The sequence below is a fragment of the Triticum dicoccoides genome, chromosome 7A, assembly GCF_002162155.2.
Source record: "Triticum dicoccoides isolate Atlit2015 ecotype Zavitan chromosome 7A, WEW_v2.0, whole genome shotgun sequence".
In the NCBI taxonomy this organism is placed as follows: Eukaryota; Viridiplantae; Streptophyta; class Magnoliopsida; order Poales; family Poaceae; genus Triticum; species Triticum dicoccoides.
Window position 1 is genome coordinate 65,422,406 of NC_041392.1, and position 22,662 is coordinate 65,445,067.

Here is a 22,662-nt window from a genome sequence, read left to right on the forward strand (position 1 = left end):
CTTCTTACCTAAAGAGTCATCTTCAAGAAAACAATCTGCAGTTTCATTTTCAAAATTCCTTAACCACATAATCTGTATGAAAGAGTCATCTTCAAGAAAACAATCTGCAGTTTCATTTTCAAAATTCCTTAACCACATAATCTAACTCATTTCTTCCTCACAGAATCTGAAGCACCTGCAAATAATCTGTAGTTATATTTTTAAACTTCTTTAGCCACACAATCTGATTCACATTTTAGCTTCTTCAACCACAGAATCTATTTCTATTCGTAATCATACAGCTGAAAGTATCTATCATTCCATTCATGATATACCAATGGGAGTCAGTAGAGCCAGACAAATGGTTCAGCAGTGCTCCTTCTACATTTCAGAGACTTAAGATGTGTGCTGAGTGTGAGTGTGATAGTTGCCCCAGAACAATAAACCACGTGAGTTTAACCATCACATTGACAGCATTATCTCTTTGCACGACAGGCTCTCAAGAACCCACCCAACTGTCAAGCTTACAGCATCCACCATCATCAGTATTACTCGTACATGATCGCGATCAGCGCTCGATCGACGCCAAACTTTGCTTGAGCATTCACCAGCCAAGTTCTTTCCGCAGTTAGCAGTAGCTTCAGCGGCACCTGACGGGGACAAACAATAACCTCTTGTAATGTAAGTTACAAAAAAGAAAAAGAAAAAGAGCCTGCCCAGGCTGCAGTGCGGGTTCCCATGATGTGATTTACACCTGTACTACTTCCAAACCCAGCAGCAGAAGGTTTGAATGAACCGACAAGTTGAGCCTGAACCGTTCAAGTTCCAGCTTCAGTTGCCAAATAATCCTGCAGTTCGTGGAACAATAAGTTCCTACCATAGATAGATCAGAGGCTCATAAACGAGAACACATTGCAGCAATCGGACGACACACAAACAAATCATAGAAAAACAATAGGCTCGAGCTAGATCAAATCAAATCATGGGTGTCATCTCGGAGGCTGTTTTCGTCTTCCGTATCCACAATCATACACTCACTACTTCATGTGCAGAACCAAATCCGCATTCTTGAAAACAGGAGCCGGGGCCGAGCGCCGCTTCGCCATCACCAACTGCTACGCCGCAGGCCCACACGACGCCGTGGAGAGGTACCGTCCATTCCACGACGCCCTCGAGGTGAAGGGCAGGGCGTGCTTTGCCGGCTATGGGGTCGCCACCGCTGACGCCGGCTGGCCGGACGAGGGTGGGCTAACTGCACTCCTTGCAGGCCTGGCGAATAGGGTGAGACCCAGTTCTCAAGAACATGATGGTCACTGACGAGTGCCTAAAGGTGTCCACCTCGTACCACCTCGTAGGTCCTGCGCCTCAGTGTCCCGTGAGGGCTTGGGCGCGACCGGGCCCGCCGCCGACGGCGACCGCCGCCGTTTTGCTGGTTGAACGACCTCATCATGGCACGAGCAGATCTCCATGGCACTTGTCGAGGAAGAGGCGGTCGACATGGTGAGGTCGTTCAACCGGCAAAAACGCCGGCTCCTCGACGGGAAGCTCATCGTCATGTCCATCCTCGCCCACGATGTACGGAAGGATATGTCTCCGATCATGGCCTGGGACCTAAAACATGCCAACAATTAAATTAGAGACTAGTAGTAGCATTTTCTCGATCTTAGCACTCGTAACTAGAACATCTGCAACAAATGAACGAATGATCATTATTGCACTAAGACAAGACAAACACACTTAGGGACTCACTTGTGCAAGGTTTTCGGAGCCGAACTCTGCTTCACGAGGAAGGCCCTTGTGTGTGTGTGTGTGTTGGGGAGGGGAAGAAGTTGCAAGGGACGCAATATAAAGAGGAGGCGAGTGGGAGGGGAATAGGATTCCGATGCAATGTGATCTCCACTCCTTTCTCCGGTTCCATTCGACGTACGGCGGCAATCAGTGAGCACAGGGAATACTTTCTCGGCAGAAATCACAGATTTGACCTGAGGCAGAAATCAAATCACAAACTGACCTGTTCACGAAAAAATTTCACTCTGCTGACCCTTCGGTGTGGCGCCCGACAGCTGGGCGCCGCACCCTACTGTGCAGCGCCTCTCCCTTAGGCGTCGCACATCCTGCCAGCGTGGCAGCCCTGGTCCAGTTGCGGCCCCACACGCACCTGTGCAGCGCCTAAGAGCTAGGCGCCACACACCTGTAATGTGCAGCGCCTAGCTCTTGGGCGCTGCACAGTGACTTAAGCGCGGCCGCCCCAGCCCGACCAGGCAGTTCTTCGTCTCTCCGCTCTCTGGACAGAGAGCAGCGGCGGCGGCGGCGCCCCCATCTAATCCCCCCACATCCCTCTCAGATCTGAAGATTTGATCCGTGGATTCGATCCCCAATCCATCCTACTAGGTAAACTCTTCCCTTCTCTTTCTTTTGCTCCGTAAATTTGTTGTCATTCTAGAGATTTGTCCATGATTTGATGGAACCCTTGATTTGTTTGGTTTGCTCGATTTAGGATGTGTATTCATATTGGTAGTATCGTAGTGTTATTTATTAGTTCACAATATATGATTCTTGTTGTTGAAACCCTAGATTGTTTAGTTTTTTTAGATATATATGAGATGCCTATTTTTATAGATAACTATGAGATGTTGATTTTTGTAGACATATGAGAAGTTTGTTTAGATATATATTAGATGTTCAGTTTATTTCAAATATTAGATGTTGAGTTTATTTGAAATATTAGATGTTTAGTTTATTTGAACACATATGACATATTCATTGTGTGAGAAGGAGATGTTGAGATTCTTGTAGTTGAACACATGTTATATGTTTAGTGTATACCGATATTTGAGACGAAGATGAACTTTTATATGTTTATTGTTTGAAATTGTAAGGATGGTTTGGCTTCTGGACGATGTCTACGACGTGCAACACCGGGCCTACATGATGCGCGAGAAGGATAAGGTAATAATGAGTAATCTAAATATTTTGCAAATTTGCCTTTAGTTGAAATTTACATGCCCTAAGATTTGTCATTACTTGTTTTTTGCAGAAGCTTGAACCTCTGAAGATTCGGTATCACGGGGTCTCTGGTCCTGCCATGCCTTACGATGAGCGGTACACACCGTACATCAAGCAGGCAGGACTACTCCCGTGGATTCTGTTGGTCAGCCGGTCCACGCCGAATCTGAACGCTCCACTGGTGTCCGCTCTTGTTGATAGGTGGAGGCCAGAGACCCATAGTTTCCATCTTCGGACCGGGGAGATGACCGTGACGCTCGAGGATGTCTCGTTGATCACCGGTCTTGCTATCGACGGGAGGCCTCTATGTATGAGCACCGATTCTGATGGGTGGCGCGAGCAGATGATTGCTCTTATCGGTATGGCTCCTACCGTGGCTGAGGATGATGTAGAGGAGGGAGAAGAGAAGAAGAAGAGGGAAAGGAAGGCAGCCGGAGCTGCTTTCACGTGGATTCAAAATAACTTTGCGACGTGCCCTCCGGATGCAACCGATGATGTGATCCAGACACATGCTCGTGTGTATATGTGGTACATTGTGTCGAGGACTTTGTTTCCTGACTCCACTGGCAAGAACGCTCCATGGATGTGGCTGAAGGCGTTGACCGTCTTCGATAGCAAATGGAGCTGGGGTTCAGCGACTCTTGCCTACTTGTACCGACAGGTAGTTGGTCTGTTTTGTGATCAACTCATTTATTCATTAGCAACGCAAGCTTACTGTCAAGTTAACATTGTTTTTCTTTCATATGTAGCCGGATGATGCGTGTTGCAGGATCACACCTAGTGCAGGCATTGGTGGTAATCTGCTTCTACTTTCTGTATGGAGCTGGGAGCGTCTGCCTGTTGGACGCCCGAAGAGCGTCAGGTTTGATCCTTGGTATGCAGATGAACATGACGAATTACGGCGCCCCACGTGGGCTTACAAGTGGGATATCGTTTCCGAGATGACGAACGATGTCAATCTCATGTACCAAAAGTACATTGCCGAGTTGGACACGATTACGCCTGAGCAGGTAAGGAGGTCATTACTTTAGTCCTTTCTCATGCTTGCTTGAAAAATAGTTATCAAATTTGCATTGTTGCCCTGTTTCATAGGTGGAATGGCAGCCATATGGCGCGGGTGAGAGCTTGGGGTACACCGCGGAGTTCCGCCTCAACCTGATGTGCTTGCGGGATAAGGATCTCTGGCTTATGCGGTGCCCACTGATATGCAACTGGGCGGTTGAGTTTCATTTGCCGCATCGCGTGTATCGTCAGTTTGGTCTTTTCCAGCCTCACCCGCCGGATTGGGTGGACACGGATAAAACACTTCATAGGTAAGAGAGCATGTGTGCGTATTGTCTAATCATCGGAACTCCTTTTGATTGTGCTAATGTTTGGTTTTATACCACGCAGGTTGGACAGGAGAAGGCAACGGAAGATAAAAGACTGGGCCAAGCATCATTCTGCGTATGTTACATGACGATCCAGAGAGCCACAGTTGGCTTGCATCACATCCACAACACTTACAATGACTGCAGCATCACAACAATTTGAACAAACACAAATTTTAAGCCGACGAGTTCATAACTTAAGACAATTCAAACATTACTACGACATGGTTCACGACACATTCATTACAAATGATAAATGGTAGCTTGCCCTAGAAGATAGTTCACCAACATCTCACATGCCCTCACAACTTCATGACACATTCATTAGAAAATAGTTGATGACGAGTGCACCGAAGCGAAGTCCCTACTGAGTAGAGCGAGGCCATTTCCCCTTCTTGTCACGTGCCGAGTCCTCCTCTTGCGCCTCGCGAGCCTTTGCAAGCTTTCTTGCCCTCTCCTCCTTACGAGCAAGTTTCGCTTGGCGTGCCCTCTCCTCCTCTCGTTTCTTCCGCTCCATCCTCTCGTTCTGACGACGCTCTTCCTCCAAGCCTCTTCGAAACGATTCTTCGAACCGTCGTTGCCGCCTAAGACAATCTGCGTATTGGTCCTTTTTAACATCTTCTGGCACTTCAAGATCTATCCACGTGAAGTACTGGTCCAGGGGTGCAGCGCCGAAGGCCAAGGCGCCACACTACACAGTGCGGCGCCTTGGTCTTCGGCGCTGCACACCTGGACATGGCAGTCCAGAGAGCAACAGAATCATTCCAGAGAGCACCAGGAGCGTTCCAGTTGGTTTTGCACTCCAAAAATTGCTAAGTCAGTGTGCAGCGCCCAAGGGAAGGGCGCCACACTATACAGGGAGGGGTTCACTCATTTGATCTTGGTTCATGGGTGGGGGAGTGCTAGCAACCAACGGGGAGGGGTTCCGGTTCAAGTCTAAATTCAAAGTAGACTCAACCTTCTTGGAGGCAAATAACTCAAGAGCCTTGTCTAGAGATTCGGCAACCGTCTCCTTGTATGCAACCCAACGTTGCTCGGAGTTCACACGCATTGTCTTCCAACGAATGTGCATTCCTAAACCAACATTATGCCTTCCCTCGAACTCAACAACGTCACTTGGGTCCATCCAATTCAAATCTTTCCTCACTTATTTCAAAAGCTCCGCATAGCTAGGACTACTCTCAAACACCATGTCAAGCTCATCCGGGTCCGTCTCAACATTGCCTTTCAAAAAGGCCTCTTTATCCACATGATGAACATAAACACATGTTCTCCCCATCCCTACAATAATCAAAAACACACATATATCAAGTAAATACTTAAGAAAAATATTTGCACACATATGCCCTAACATATATATGAATTAATAACCCTAACCCCCACATAACAATAACCACAACCCTAACACCAACATAACCCTAACACCAACATCAAACACACATAACCCTAACCCTAGCATACTATGGAAGCCTAAACAACCCAAATTAGCAAAGAAATATAACATCATTCAACACAAATTTCCAAATCCTATCAAAATCTAGGGTTTCCCCAAACTAGCAAGATTTGAGCAAATGTGACAATTCCTATGGATGAAAACGAGGGGATCGGAGGAGATTACCTTAAGGGAGGGGTTGGCTTTGAAATCCACGGTCAAATACTCCGGATTTGCAAGATTTGCGAAGGATTTGAGAGGGGGGAGAGGGGAAGAGAGGAGGGCCGCAAGTCTAAGGGTTTGGGTCGGGTGGGGGTGTGTGGGGTGGGGGTGGGAGGGGAGAGAGGGTGGAGCCAGCCCAAGTGGAACACAGACTGTGCAGCGCCCAAGAGCTAGGCGCTGCACATTACAGGTGTGTGGCGCCTAGCTCTTAGGCGCTGCACAGGTGCGTGTGGGGCCGCAACTGGACCAGGGCTGCCATGCTGGCAGGATGTGCGACGCCTAAGGGAAGGGCGCTGCATAGTAGGGTGCGGCGCCCGGCTGTCGGGCGCCACATCAAAGGGTCAGCAGAGTGAAATTTTTTCGTGACCAGGTCAGTTTGTGATTTGATTTCCGCCTGAGGTCAGATATGTGATTTCTACCTACTTTCTCACTGTCTCATCTCCTCCACACCTTTCAGCAGCCATATGCGTGCGCTCAGGGATCAAAAGCTGAAAGCTAGTCACCACTAAATTTGGTTCTGGTTTCACATCCTGGGGAAAAAGCAAGAGAGATAAACTGAAAAGAGGAAGAAGAAAGGGTCGCATTGGGTGGTGGGTGTGTGGAGATGGATGTAGCTTCAACACCATGTAAAAAGAGAGTCTAGTTCAGAGACCCCCACGCAGGCAGAGCACTAACATTTTGCGTTTGAGTTGCGCAATTTAACAAATCCAGATGGACCGAATTAAATTTAAAGGGAGATTAGACAACAGAAACTTGTGAAAATAGTACACTAATACGAGAATTTTCATGGGATGATGGCAGCACTGTAATGGATGCAAGCACAAGCAAGATACCAGCATGGTCCATAATCGTGCAGCACTGGCACCACACTTTTATCATTGGGTAAACTAGCAAATGAGTACGTGCGTTGCAACGGGTGAAAAAACACGTCCTAATCTAATAATCACGAGTCCAAACTTCAGTAGGTTTATGTCCTTTACTTCAACACATGGCATCCCATCTGAGTTCCTATATATTTATCTTTCTTTCCACTCTCGTCGACGTTGGCCTCAGTGTTGACATCAACACAACACGTTTGAATATTGTCAATCTTAAGACGTCTCCCTCTCGGCATACGATGCAAATGAGCCCGTGCGTTGCAACGGGTGAAAAGACACTTAATAATCTAATAACCATGAATTCGTAGGTTCATGTCCTTTATTTCAACACATGGCATCATAGCTGTGTTTCTATTTATCCTTCTTCCCACTCTCGTCGACGCTGATCTCAGTGTGCACACCATCACAACACGTTTGAATCTTGTCAATCTTAAGACGTCTCCCTTTTGGCATAGGATGATAAATCTATATTTTTCTGTGAAGTCGTGACGAGGCATGCATGCGTGGTTATAGATTTTGTTTTTGTTCCCCATCCTGGTTTTGCCTGCCTAAGTGTTTCATCGTAAATAGCATTGCTTTTAATGGTTAACTGTTAAAAATAATATCATATTCAGATTCGACATATTTTTCTAATCAAATTTTATATATAACATGTTAAATTTGGAGCTATGGTTAAAAGTTATGGATTTTTAAAAAATCAATTAATATGTACTATGGGTTTATTACCAAAAACTTGAGGGGGTTTCTGCAAAATAACATGACGGACCAAGAATACATATATTTTTTATTAGTAGGGGTATAGAGTATAGATAAATCTTTGAGGGCAGTACAATAGACATTTAGATATACACAACAGGCGGTAAAAGATGATGTTTGAAATCACGCACTGTGTCAGGATTAGGTGTGCTGCTAACACAAGTAACCAGCTGATTCAGATATTTTGCCCTGGTGTCAAATTGACTGCACGAATAGATGTACGGGTGGGATTGCAACTGCAAATCAAAGGGAGACGAATGAGGGGAGGGAGTTAGATGGTGGCAAAAACACCCATATAGAGGTCAAATGGATGTGGAGTTTAGTTAGTGACATTTAATTCTAACTCACAGGCTTTGCATTGCCTGCCCAGGCTGCAGTGAGGGTTCTCAGGATGCGATCTACATATCTTCTACTTTTTTTTTAAACGGAGGCAAAAGATTTGCCTCTTCAATTAAATAAGGAAGAGTAGAGTTTAGAGTTTTACAACGCACTCACAAATAAGCGGCATGACAATTACTCGTACAATATGATGTTCCCTAGCTTTCTTGCGCCAGCAGTAACCCAAAGTTTAGCATCTTCTAAAATGTTGGTTAGGAGGACCGGTGGTGGTGCGCTTTTTTGACGGAATACTCGGGCGTTTCTCTCATTCCAAATGGTCAAAAAAACAAGCATGGTGAGCGAAGCCATTGCGTGGCGGTGAGGGTTGCGGTCGTCGGTTCTTTTTTGCCACCACTCAGTGACGGTTGCTTCTAACTGCCAATCGGAGATGTCCATGTGCGTGAGCCCAAGCCTCTCGATGATTGATCTCTAGAGCCTAAGCGTGTAACGACACTTGACAAAGAGGTGTATCCCCGTTTCTTGTTCTCTTTTGCAAAGCGGGCAAGGGCCACAGTTTGGCCAACCACGCTTCTCCAAACGATCGGCAGTCCAAATCCTATCTTGCAAAGCCAACCAAGCAAAGAATTTAACCTTTGGAGGTGCCCAAGCCTTCCACACCATGCGGTCCATGGGGGACAGAGTCAGGCCTAAAAATTGCGCTTTGTAGCTGACAAACCTAACATCAAAAGGTTGAATGAATTGACAAGTTGAGCCTGAACCGTTCAAGTTCCCATTTCAATTCGCAAAAAATCCTACAGTTCTTGGAACAATAGGTTCCTACCATAGATCTAAATCATAAATCAAGCTAAAAAAACACATTGGTGCAATCAGAGAATACACAAACAAATCCTAGAGAAACTATCGGAGAAGGAGGCTGACTACCGGATCAACTATATGGAAAATCTACAACAGCTACACGGAAGTATCAAAAGGACACTGCCTATCAAGAGTGATTACTGGAACGTGACCATACCTGCAGATTCGCTGACACACACCAAGTGGACGACAACAGGCGCCTCTCAAGAATGTCAGTGGCATGCCAAGGTCCAATGCTGACACTTTTTACACTAACCACATAGTAAGTCGTAGAGCAGCAGCAGCTCCACATTCCCCGGTGATGGCAGAGAAGCCTTGATAAGTTGATGTCATGTTGCAATGTTGATCTGTTGGATGTGAGAGATCGGTGGATATTGGCGAGGTATTAAAAGAGGCAGATGGCTGTGTTGTGCTTCTGAATCAAACACCTGTGCATAAGAGCTGTCCAGAAATGAATGTCGAGTATTTTTTATGACATGGCTGGATCAGAGGTTTGCAGAAGTAGTTAGGGGGAGGCAACCTTTTAATAATAGATGATTAGAAACGGAACATGCTGTCCAACTAAAATGGCAGTCTACAACAGAATATGATACAAAAACAACCAGGCTCTTCACATAAACTTCTAGATCCTCCATTGATCATTATAAAATTGGGGTAATTATCCTCATCGGTGAGTTATCTCTCTAAGAATTCTTGATGTCCAGCCTCGCTTGTCATTTAGGCCAGCAAAATGGACCATGAAATCTCCATCTGAATAAGCCCCTGCACAGTCAACATGCAATGAGCAACTATGTGCAGATGATAATGGCAATGTATGAAGTAACAACATGAATTTGGTGAGAATTTGAAAAACAAGCATGATTCGAGCACCAAACAAACATGAAGCATGGATAGTTTTCTAAAAAGAATCCTGGAGAAGTATTTAATTGATCAAACAGAGCTTTCAATTTTCAATTTGAAATTTACTTGTGTTATGATAAATAAAAACAGAAAAAACTGTAGTCAGCGGTGACTTTTGTCTATTTCTATAACTTAGAATATGTCAAGGGCTTCTCCTTTTAGTTTCTCCTAACACGAGTCAAGTTTGAAGTTGACACTTAGAACAGATGTTTGATTAACTAATGTCCACCTTCTAAATTCATCCAGGCCTATTTTTTCATATTTTCTCGAAATGGATACTTGCACCTGATATGTGCCATACATAACAGGCAAAACTTCTTCTAAAGAAAGGAACTAAAATTTGATTATAAATTAGTGAAGCAGTGGCCAACAGGAATAAGGTGACAAGAACAACCCAGTGTCTGGTTGATTATAAACAACTGACATGTTGCAGAGGCCGGGGGTCATCCTCCTTTTCAAAAAAAAAACTGACATGTTACATATGATATTTTTCTTGAGAACAGTACATGTCATCTTTCTTGTTCATGAGTAACAGACTCCTGATTTAATTCAGATTCTGTTTCTGGGAATAATCATGTATTCAGTATTCAGAAACATTACACTTAAGCCACATATATCATGTGCTCAATTCGACATACCAGTGCCCCGTTTAGCTTAGTATGGACTGATATTCAATCACAAAAGGCACATGTAGCACTTCAATTTGCACCTGCTATCTTAACTTTTGGCAAACCCAAGAAGTAATATGAGCATAGTAGATAATAAAGATAAATCTGAAGAACTCTTAGGAGATCCAGTTTTCATTACCAATCGAGTGCTTCTTTCACTTTCGAATGTAAATAACTACAGCATCTATGGAATGAATAGGGAATAAGCATATCAGGAAACCTTTCCATGTAGTGGACGGGTGGAAGATCAGGCGGTGAACTGATTTGCACGTAGCAACCCAGGGGTATGAGTTGAAGAGGCACTGCATTTTTGCTATACGGACGTGTGCTTGTGTTTCTTCAGGTGACAAGTGATCCACAATATGCTTCAGCGCTGCATTATCCCCACTTTTTGTGGAACCAAATTGTACAAATGATGTATGGTTCCACCATGTATCCAGAAATCGCTCACTCCATTTCGACCTCCTTATGAAGAACAGTCCTGCATGAGCATGGTCAATATTTGATGGATGAAATGTCTGTATCTTACTTTGTGCTTAACCTCCTGTCTATAAGAACGGTAATGTAAGATTGTGAACTATAGTAACAAAATAATAAGAGAAGTGAAATGAATTATTGTGGATGTATTTTTCCAAGTATGCTTCCCTAGGATATTAGCAAGATGTGAATCTCAGTGCCTATTCCCTTGCTTGGTTTGCTCTAGCCCACAGGCACGGATCAGCCTTACTGTACAAATGTGCCATACAAAACTATCCTATGCATATTTCTCACGATACAGTAGTAGGTAAGCAGACATTCAGTGTTAATGAGTGTGATATATCACAAAAGTTGACATTACTTTGCTAGTCAGATGATTTAGACAGACATGAAGTAGAAATGAACAATGCGCCAGTTTCGCCTACCGGCATTCACCCCATTGATATCCTCTGTCAGAATGAGATCAGGCGATGCATCAAAATCACTATGCCCAATCACCGAGAACAAAATCTCCTCCTTCAGCACAAGTAAACAGGAGAAACAAAATTATATATTAACTCAAAACTAAACATCAAGAGGTTAGAACAAGATTCCATAAAAGCATCAGGCTTACCAACGAGATGCCAGGGTTGGTAACCAGCGTGTCCTGAAATCAAGGGCCGTTTAAGATCAATACACCACCACCATTGGTTCCAAGGAGTAAAAAAACTAAGAACCATCAGATACTATACTATTTTCTTAGTGTAGGAGAGCATAAACCAACAGGGGAGTGGTGGCGCGGCCGCGGCGACCCACCGCGTCGTTCCAGAAGAGCCAGTGGTGGCGGTGCAGGTGGGCGCGGAGGGCGAGGACCTTGCTCCAGGCGGGCGGGCGGGCGGGGTCGACCGCGCCGGGGGGCAGCGCGGCGAGGCCGTACCCGTGCGCGGCCGCGTAGGCGCGCTTGTTCCGCGCGGTGGCCGCCAGCACGCCGCGGAAGGACCGCCCCCGCACGCCTCGGCCCGACAGGTCCTCGTCGGAGAGCGTGACGATGGAGAAGCTGAGCCGCTGCCCGGCGAGGGGGCGGTGCTCGGCGGCGGGGGGCAGGCAGCGGCGGCCCAGTGAGTTGGCGCGGCGGAGGAGGAGCGCGGAGAGGGGCGGGAGGAGGAAGAGGAGCAGCAGCGGAAGGAGGAGGAGAAGGTGGCGGTGGTGGGGGAGGAGGCGGAGGCGAGCGCGGTGGTGGACGGCGCGGCGCTCCCGGGCGCCCATCTGAGGTCGCCGCCGGTGGCTGAGATGGGTGGTAGAGCAAATCAAGCAACGAATCTTTGCTCGTGAAGTGAAGGCTGGTGTCTTCGCGTGTTCTTCTGTGCTCTGTTCCCAACAGTCATGCACTCACTGAGTCTCATACACCTTGGTCCTAAAATAAGTGTTGTTAATTTACTAGTATAACTTTATTTATACCAATTTTATGTTAAATCAGCGATACTTATTTTGAAACGGGGAAAATATATGTTTGCATACCAACTTAGTTTAATTCAAATTTCAAAGCAGAATAATTCAAACTTTTACGTTTCTATCTCACACAGTTCACAACATTCAAAAGCACACCTTTTCAGTTTCATTATTCAAATATAGCGTAGGCTCTCGTCGAAGAGCGTCACGATGGAGAAGTTGGGTTGGTGTCCAGTGAGGGGACGATGCCCGGCAGTGGGTGGCAAGCACCGACGGCTTAGGGGAGTTGGTGTGGCAGTGGAGGGCAGAGAGGGGTGGGAGGAGGAGAAGGTGGTGGTTGTTCACCTGATCCCCAGGGCGTCTGGCCACCTGCATGGGATGGTTACTCACCTAATTTGTAGGGATAGGCGATAGCCTGCAAATGCACAGGGTTTAGTTGTAACCTTTTTGAAGTAAGAGTATCAATCTCATAAGGAGCATAGGAATTAGTCTTTGGCCCTTTCCAAGGTACAAATGATATACCTATAAATTGTAAGCGATCCAAAATAGTAATAGTGATAAAAGTTGCAAGTGTAAAGGTGAATAAATAAGCTGAAATAAATGGCAGATAAAATAACTAGACTTGAGACAAATGATTAAAAGAGTTCCCAGGGCTCCAGAATCCTCACTGGTGTGCAGCTACGGCGGTGCCTAAGCACAAAGTTATTTCGGATTCCTAAGCCACTTTACATGTTTCTATTTGTGGGCGAAGCCGATACACATACGTTTATACTTGTGGTATCTTTGTATCTCATATGCCACCACCATTCTTCCCCACTTCGGTTATCAAACAGTGATTAAGGGAAAAAAAGTTCCCCGTGTGTGACGCCCGAATAATTAAGCTACAGTAATTCTCTGCTAATCATGTCACGTCACTTTGATTACTGTTGCTAATCTCGCGTTAGTTAGAAACCGATTCAAATTCAAATTCAAAATTAAGTAACAATAAAAAATTTCAAATATTAAAACTAAAATGTTCGGAGTGGACCAAATATTGCATAGGTAATTATGGTGGAGAAACCACACCTTTATAAAATGTTTAAATACCATAAGATGAATAAAACAACAGTAAAAACAATAATTTAAATACCTTTTTTAATTAATAAAATGTCAAAATAATTTAATTGAGGACTAGACTTTTTGTGACTATGGACCAAGTTGAAATACTAATTTAGATGCTACGTGTATATTTTACTAACACTAAAATTAATAAGAAACAGAACTAAAACAGAAAAAAGTAATATAAATAAAAAAAGGAAAAGGGAATTGGAAAAGCCCAGAGATGCACTGTGCTGCTGGGCCTAAGTCAAACAGTGGAAGCCCAGCCCAACTCCATCTCCATCCATCCAACTCAAACCGTGGCGGCCATCCTGGCCTTCTTGGTCGGCGATGCCGTTGTGGCACCCATCCCACGGCCCCCCTGAGGTTAAGAACAACCCGCGACCCCTCCCCCAAACCCTAGCATCCCCAGAACCCCCTTCCTCTCGCTTCCTCTCTCTCCCTCTCGGTTCCCCTCACCCGAGCAAGGCCGTTGTCGCACCTCCGCCGTCTACGTGCTCTGGAGGCCTCCCCAAGCCCGAGACCGCGTCCAGGAGGACCGCCGGCATCGACTTCATCCATCCCGAGCACCCAATCGAGCGGATCCACCCCGTACACTCGCCATCGAGCTCTTCTTCCTCCCTCGATCGTCGACGTTCGTCTTCTATTTCGGCGTCGTCGGGTCCTCCCCGAGCTCGCCTTGCACCCCTACAGGACCGCAGTGAGCACCGTCTCGCCTCCCCACTCTCCCCTGGCTCGCGCATGACCTCTAGCTACCTCTCCCGAGAGCTCTGGCACCACCATCCGCCATGGTCGTCGAATACTATGAGGCCGTGCTCGCCTTCTCCTTTTGGTGGTGTGGGCATGCTCGAGGCGTCGAATATATGTCGCCTAACCCGTTGCCCTGCTCGATTTGAAGCTCAAGTGTCGTTGTGCCCAAACGCTGCAGCCACCGCCGCTCACCGCCGTGACCGCCATCAACCCCGGCAGCGCCTGCGCCCCCCCCCTCCTAAGACGCTCTAGGCCATGCTCACCTTAGCCCGCGCCCAGCGCATGGCCTCGCCCCTGCTCCCCTGTTGTCGGTGTCAAAACCGGCGAATCTCAGGTAGGGGGTCCCGAAGTGTGCATCTTAGGTCGATGGTAACATGAGACAGGGGACACGATGTTTACCCAGGTTCGGGCCCTCTCTATGGAGGTAATACCCTACGTCCTTCTTGATTGATATTGATGAATATGAGTATTACAAGAGTTGATCTACCACGAGATCGTAATGACTAAACCCTAAAAGTCTAGTCTGGCTATGATTATGATAATGAATCTCTCCTCTCTTCGGACTAAGTCCTCCAGTTTATATAGACATCAGGAGGATCTAGGGTTACACAAGGTCGGTTACAAAGAAAGGAATCTACATATTTGGTCGTCAAGCTTACCTTCCACGCCAAGGAGAGTCCCATCCGGACACGGGTGCAGTCTTCGGTCTTCGTGTTCTTCACAGCCCATCAGTCCGGCCCATGGCTAATAGGCCGGACGCCCGAGGACCCCTTAGTCCAGGACTCCCTCAGTAGCCCCTGAACCTGGCTTCAATGACAAGGTATCCGGCGCGTAGATCAGTCTTCGGCATTGCAAGGCGGGTTCCTCCTTCCGAACTCCAAGATAGTCTTAGGATGAAACAAACGTGTCTGGATATGCAACACACAGTCGTAGAGAGTATAATATTTCACGAATCCAATCTGCTGACCACTTTAGTAACGTGACGTCATGCTTGCCCGGTCATTATTTCGAACCATTTCTCGTCCCGTCGTTCCACGTTTCGGGGCGTGTGGTTTTTGTTGGCACGTCCTGTCGAAGCAGAGATTGTGTCCCCTTATCGCGGGATTCTCATCTATATGAGCGTGGGTAACCCAACCGTCCTGCGGGAAAGATTCCTTAGGAATAGGCAGGTTCTCAGGCTTAGGAGGAGGTGTTCAATACCCGCTGCCTTCATAAAGGAACCAAGGGCCGTCTTTTTTATGCCAATCCTCTCTTCAGCCTTCCCAACCTCGAGTTCTAGCACCCAAGGTCCGACTTCATTGCTTCGGCCTCCCCATCATGTCAGGATCCAGCCCTCAAGGACGGTGGGTGGCTTCCTCCGTTACAGAGGAGGATATTGCGAAGCTTCGGGCGGCCAGATACTTGACCGCGGAGATCCACCATAGGCTTTGTCGGTGTCAAAACCGGCGGATCTCGGGTAGGGGGTCCCGAACTGTGCGTCAAGGCCGGATGGTAACAGGAGACAAGGGACACGATGTTTTTACCCAGGTTCGGGCCCTCTCGATGGAGGTAATACCCTACTCCTGCTTGATTAATATTGATGATATGGGTAGTACAAGAGTAGATCTACCACGAGATCAAGGAGGCTAAACCCTAGAAGCTAGCCTATGGTATGATTGTTGTATATGGAGTTGATGTCCTACGAACTACAACCCTCCGGTTTATATAGACACCGGATAGGGTTAGGGTTACACAGGGTCGGTTACAATGGTAGGAGATCTTGAATATCCGCATCGCCAAGCTTGCCTTCCACGCCAAGGAAAGTCCCATCCCGACACGGGACGAAGTCTTCAATCTTGTATCTTCATAGTCCTGGAGTCCGGCTGAAGGTATAGTCCGGCTACCCGAACACCCCCTAATCCAGGACTCCCTCAGTAGCCCCTGAACCAGGCTTCAATGATGACGAGTCCGGCATGCAGATTGTCTTCGGCATTGCAAGGCGGGTTCCTCCTCCAAGTCCTTCATAGAAGATTGTAAACACCAAGAGTAGTGTCCGGCTCTGCAAAATAAGTTTCCACATATTGCCACAGAGAGAATAATATTAACACAAATCAAATCTGCTGACATATTCCGCAGTGCGTCATCACACTATGGCCAAGTCCTTTACTCGAATCGTTTTTACTTTTCCACCTCAGCACGTTTTGCGAGGCGGTTTCCTTGGCACGTCTTGTCAAAGCAGAGATCGTGTACCCCCATTTTACGGGATTCTCATCAATACGGACGTGGGTGACCGAACCGCGCCCGTTAGCACGTTTCCTCGATTAAAGACGAGTCTCGAACGGTTACGGGGAGGGCTCTTGGTATTCAACCTCTTATAAAGAGACCAAGGCCTTACTCCTTTTTTCAATCTCAAGCGAGTTCGCCCGTCGCCTCGAGTTCCAACACCCTAGGCTCCAGATTCCAGGCGCTTCGGACCTTCGACAATGTCCGGTTCTGACCTTCAAGGCCGATGGACGCCCTCCTCTGTCACGGAGGAGGACGTACTAAAGTTGAGGGAGGCTAAGTTCCTGACCGGCGAAATTTCGCATAGGTTGCCTGCTCAAGGGCAGGTCATTCCCAGTCCCCAGCCCGGTGAGAGCGTGGTGTTCATGTCTCACTTCCTTCGGGGGTTGGGCTTCCCAATGGATCCCTTTGTGAGGGGACTGCTGTTTTATTATGGGCTAGAATTCCATGACTTAGCTCCGGAGTCCATCCTCCATATCTCCTCGTTTATTGTCGTGTGTGAAGCGTTCCTCCGTGTTACCCCTCACTTCGGATTATGGCTCAAGACCTTCAAAGTGGAGCTGAAGATGATCAAGGGACGGCACGCAGAGTGCGGAGGCGCTGTTATAAGCAAAAATGCTGATGCTCCATGGCCTGAGGGATCTTTTCAAGAGGAGCTAGGCTTGTGGCAACGAGAGTGGTTTTATATCACCGCTCCCCGGAGCACCAAGTGGGTGGCGCCTCCTGCCTTTCGCTCGGGTCCCCCACCACGGCTAGCGTCATGGGTCAACAGAGGGTTAGATTGGGGTTTGCCCAAAGACGTGCCCTTGTTACAGGGCCGCATTAAGGATCTCTTGGAAGGAGACCTCAGCCTGGTCAAGGTGACGCAGGTCATGCTGATTCGCCAATATTGCCCGACAAACGTCGCTCCCTTCGCCTGTGGGAGTTTAATCCAGAGGGACCGCGAGCTCTCCAGAATTTCATGGGCACAACGCCTGCGGAGATGTATAAATTGTTCTTCGGATCACAAGAGATGTGTCCGGATTTAACCAAGGACGCGGGCCTAAGCTGCAATCGCCCGGATACTCAAGTAAGCAACCTTGTGCCCGGACCTTCTATCCGTATAATTGTCATAAACTTTCCCCTAAAAGAGTCGTCCTTTTAAACAGGAGTGGATAGCGAAGGCAAAGCTGATCAGGTGTCCGGCTCCCCTTCCCGAAACCAGGCCGGACCCCGTGCTGGTCAGGATGCTGGAGATAATGCCTTTGGAGGGAAGCAAGGGGGAGGACAAGGAAACTATGGCCTCCTCGAAGGAGGCTGCTCCGAAGGGAGGAACCAACAATTCTTCTCCTAAGGGGAAGAAGAGAGCCGCCTCTGACGATCCGGAAACCATGGCCTCGAAGCGGGGGGAAAAATCCTCGTCAGAGGGTCCGACGCCGGGGAGTTCCTCGGTCGGACTACGCCCTCAAGGGGATCAGCCCTCCAGCGAGCCGTAAGTAGAGAAAGATTTTCCTTTTGAGGGATGAGGGAAATCCTTGATTTATATCTGAGAAGATTAACCTAATTTTTACCTTGTAGCTCGAACCTCAGCCCTTCTCAGCAGAGCTCATCTTCGAGGGATCTCCTTCCGGAGATGATGGAGAGCGGGATGCCTCCCCCTGCCATGCCGCCTAGCGTGGCGGGCGACCCTAAGGTGTCGTCGCGGAGGGTTTCTCCGAATCCGGCAGGGGCAGAAGATAGCTATGTGGCCCCCCGAGGTTCTCCGCGTCCGGCCTTCGAAAGAGGTCATGGGACAAGTCCGGCACCGTCTGGTGCTCGGCCGGAGGAGCTAAAGATTCTGCTGGGGCGAGCTTCTATCTCGGAGGAGCACCGTGCATTGATGGGCACGGTGATTGAAAGGATCTCATCTGCAGAGAGCGGATTGCATGAGGCCGCCAAAAGTTTACTGAAGGATTTTGAGGTACATTAGATAATGTACACTTTTGTCAGTTGCGCATGAATAAGATGCGCCCTGTGTAGATAGTAGCCCCTGAGACTCTGCGCGTCGTCAAGAAATGACGGCACGCGGAGGATCATAATCCCAGGTCTAAGATGTCGCCTTTGAATGTAGGCGGCAGGGTGTCCGGAATCGAGCTGAACTGATGATTTTGCCGAACTAAAGCGGCAACTGGACGTGGCAGATGTCGACATCGAACTTGTCCACAAGCGGCTTGATGAGGCTCAAGGTATGTAATTCCTCGGGCGGCATCAGGTAAGAAGAGTTTTATTCCAGTGTCTTACGATGTGTGTGCTTGACGCAGATGGTGCGGCCGCCGTGGAGAATCTTAGGGCAGAACTTGCCCGAGCTAAAGAACAAGCCAGAGAAAGTGATGCGGCTGCCAAGAAAGCCCTTGAAGAGCTGAGAGCCGAACAGGCTGCTCATTGCCGAAGCAAGGAAGAGATGGCCGAGATGGCCAAAAAGTTAAAGAGCGCTGCAGACCGTTGCAGACTTTTTGAGAAAGAAGACCAGGCGAAACAGCCGGACTTAGAGAAGGCCGTTGCCAATGCCAAGGACGCGCGCTCTGCGATGAGAGCTGCGAAGGAGGAGCTGCGTCAGGCCGAACAGATTGCGGCTGGAAAGCCCTTTATGCTGCGAAGGAAATTTTGCGATCCGAAGTTTGCTCCGTTGGACCGGATGTGGAGTGTGGAGGATACCTATCTGGATTTGGCAGCGAGTGCTGCTGATGCGACCGAACACTTTCGAGATCAGAAAGATCGCGAAGTGGAAAAGCTTTTCTGGTCGCAGTTTCACAATCCAGAGCGTCCACTGGCAATGGACGATCATTTGGCTCAATGGGCCGAACTGAATAGGTTGTCCGGACTCGCCATGAAGTACGTCATGGGTCATCTGTGGCCGGGGAGATCGGAGCCGAAGAGTTATTTCAGCTTGGTGCAGCAATTCCTTGACGCGGTGCCGCGTATTAATGCAATGAAGATGTCAGCATGCATAGAGGGCGCAAGGATGGCTCTTTCCCGTGTCAAGACATATTGGGCAGAGATGGAGACCATCGTTGTTGCGTCCCGAGATTCGGACAAAAGCCGAGTACCCTCCGAGCACTATTTTCAGGAAGTCCTTGAAGGCGCTCGTGTAATAGAGACGCGGTGCTCGAAAGATGCTATGTTATGATAGCATATGTAATTATAAAGTAATATTTTGATAAACTGTAGTGGCCTTTTTATACTTGTGCCTTCAAGTATTGGGAACACCTCCTGTGCGGCCGTTTTAAGATATATATATATACAAAATCTGAAAGATGGCAGTCGTTGGCTTCAGCCCCCACGCACATAGTGCGGGGGTGCTCGCAGAAGGCGCATTTTCACACTTAACCCAACGTCTTGGTCCTACAAAGGAGGTGATAGCGCAGCGGGCCAGGCAACCGGACTATAATGCTTTAACACTTTCACTTAGCCAGGGGAGCTTGACAGTGAGACTATTTAGGTAGCCCCTTGGTGGCGACTGCGCTCGCCCGAGTTCGGGGCGCGTATGTGCCTGACCGGGAAGCGGCCCTTCATTAAAGCGGAGGAATCCGATAGATTCCGATAGGTCATCGAGTGGCTGACCAGTCTCACGCTACATCATGACAGTCAGTTTTCGGCTTTCTCTACTGAGGTGCTCGCCCGGCCGAACCGGGGCACAATCGCAATAGTTCTCCTGGTGCTACCTTAGCCGATAGAGCGGAACATAAGGTAGCCGAACTCAGGAGCTGGGCAACCCAACATTTGACCAAAGACATGATTCGGAGCTGATGCATATAATGCCAAAACTCGCGACGCCGAACACTCCCTAAGGTGTTTGGTCTTTATGAGTGCGGGCGAAACAACACTCTTTATTAAAAAAGCCCCTAGTGTCCAGGTACGTGCAAAAATTCTGACGTGGCCACATGCCAAGACGCCAGCCTCCTCCTTGGTTATATCAGAAAAAACCAGGGGATGTGTAGCAACAAGAGACAGTAAAAAAGGTTTACGCAGGGTCTTAATCTAAAAAGAATCCTTTAGGACGGGCCCCTACTGCACGTCTGCGCCTGTGTCTCCGTTGTGCCGTATCCTGGACGGGCGCCGCACGACGTTCATCTGTAAAAGAGAGGAACTGAGTTGAAAATGGGTCGTGCCGAAAAAGTTTAAAATAAACAAAGTATAAAGTAAAATATATAAAATTGAGCTTTATTGTCTCTTATTGTATATGCATGGAGCCCCTAGTGCGGGGGTATATGGCCACTAAGCCTGCATCAATGATGATTTTGTACCGAACTCGTCTATCTGCGTTCGTGGTCTTTAATGACCTATTTCGAAGTTTTTTTTGGCCGGTGAGGCCATTTTACTGTGGGGCTGTCAAAGCGGCCGCACAGTCCTCCACTTGGGGAGGCGCACTTTAGTGCTTCCCCTTCAAAGAGATGATGCCTCGTGGACCGGGCATCTTAAGCGTGAGAGATGCATAATGCGGTATTGCGTTAAAGCGAGCGAAAGCTTCGCGTCCCAGTAGTGCTTGATAGCGACTTGAGAACGGGACGATATGGAAGGTCAGCTTTTCGTGGCGGAAGTTATCGGCAGAGCCGAATATATCTTCGAGCCGGATAAAACCCATACAATGGGTGTCCGGACCAGGTGTTACCCCTTGAAAGGAGGTTTTGCTGCGGCGGATTCTTGCTGGGTTTATCCCCATGTGATGGATTGTATCCTGATATATCAGGTTTAGTCCACTGTTGCCGTCCATAAGGACATTTGAAAACTGGAGTCCGCCAATTATTGGATCGAGTATCAAGGCAGTCCAGCCTGCATTCTTGATATTTCTAGAATAATCTAGCTGATCGAAGACGATTGGTTTTGACAACCCGTGGCGAGACCCTTTGGGGATAGGTCGTGTGGTGCGTACCTTTATGGGCGCCGCACGTTTTGTTATGTGAAGTAAGTTCACTGTTTTTACTTCTTGTGGGAAGTTCTTTCGTTTCCTGGTGCTCTGCTTTTGGGGTTCGTCCTTGTCTTCGCTTGGTGTGTCGAGCCCCTTGTGTTTGGCATTGAGTCTGCCGGATTGTTTGAAAACCCAACAATCTCTGTGGGTATGGTTAGCAGGCTTCCCCGGAGTACTGTGTATCTGACATATCCTGTCCAGGATTTTATTTAAGTTGGATGGATCGTCCCTGTTATCCTAGAGGGGCGGTTTTGTCTGATTTTGTCGTGAGCCTTTGAATCGGGCATTGACTGCCGTGCTCTTCGGACTTTTTTCCTTAGTCCAACGACGGTCCTTGTTGCATCGCGGTTTTCTGTTTCCATCCCTAGTTTCAGATGTACTTGGGTCGCTGGGGCTGCACCTTGCCAACCAGTTGTCCTCTCATGCACAAAAGCGGGTCATGAGGCTTGTTAGTGCGGCCATTGTTCTTGGCTTTTCTTGGCCGAGGTGTCTGGCGAGCCATTCGTCTCGGACGTTATGCCTGAAAGCTGCTAAGGCTTCGGCAACCGGACAGTCGACTATCTGATTCTTTTTAGTGAGGAATCTATTCCAGAATTGCCGAGCTGATTCTCCAGGCTGTTGAGTTATGTGACTAAGATCGTCTGCATCCGGAGGGCGGACATAGGTCCCTTGAAAATTTGCTCGGAAAGCATCCTCGAGCTCTTCCCAACTTCCAATTGTGTTTTCAGGAAGGCTTTTGAGCCAATGCGGGACTGGCCCTTTAAGCTTAAGGGGTAAATATTTTATGGCGTGGAGATCGTCTCCTCTAGCCATGTGTATGTGGAGGATATAATCCTCGATCCAGACTCCAGGGTCTGTTGTTCCATCATATGCCTCTATGTTTACGGGTTTGAATCCCTCTGGAAATTCATAGTCCAGGACCTCATCGGTGAAACATAGGGGGTGTGCGGCACCCCTGTATTTGGGTGTGCCGGATTCTGATGATGGCTTTATTGCATTGCTTACGAGAGCTTGCTTTCTTGGCCCATAAATGGACCTAACTGGACCATGATGCGAATCCTTTGGTGGGTCGCATGCCGATTTAAGTGCGGCGCCGCTTGCCGCTTTATGGGGTCGTCTATCCGACCATGTGGCTTTCTTATTTTTTGAATGCGAGGGCTCTAGGGCCTCTTCGTCGAATTCAGGCAGTAGCTTTCTTTTCGGATAGCTTTTAGTGCGGCGACCGTCGCCGTATTTATCTGCGGTATTTATTACTTTGCTCCATCTAATCTGGAGTGCATCTTCCGCTGTTTTTAGCTTCCGCTTCTGCTTTTTCAGG

General features: G+C 47.9%; 1 protein-coding gene across 2 annotated transcripts; it reads right to left on the reverse strand.

Moving 5' to 3' along the window:
• Nucleotides 1-864: 864 nt before the first annotated feature.
• Nucleotides 865-12,214, reverse strand: LOC119331145 (alpha-1,2-galactosyltransferase gmh3-like). 2 transcript variants are annotated; one of them, XM_037604318.1, is made up of 7 exons: nt 11,678-12,214; nt 11,496-11,528; nt 11,308-11,398; nt 10,626-10,886; nt 8,995-9,599; nt 1,422-1,590; nt 865-1,343 (listed from the first exon to the last, which is right to left on the reverse strand). In XM_037604318.1, the coding sequence occupies exons 1-5, from the start codon at nt 12,125-12,127 to the stop codon at nt 9,502-9,504; spliced, it is 933 nt and encodes a 310-aa protein (XP_037460215.1). In that variant the 5' UTR covers nt 12,128-12,214; the 3' UTR covers nt 865-1,343; nt 1,422-1,590; nt 8,995-9,501. The 2 variants fall into 2 exon arrangements, with proteins under 2 accessions (XP_037460215.1, XP_037460214.1); XM_037604317.1 differs by having other exon boundaries at nt 865-1,590.
• Between the last annotated feature and the right edge of the window lie 10,448 nt (nt 12,215-22,662).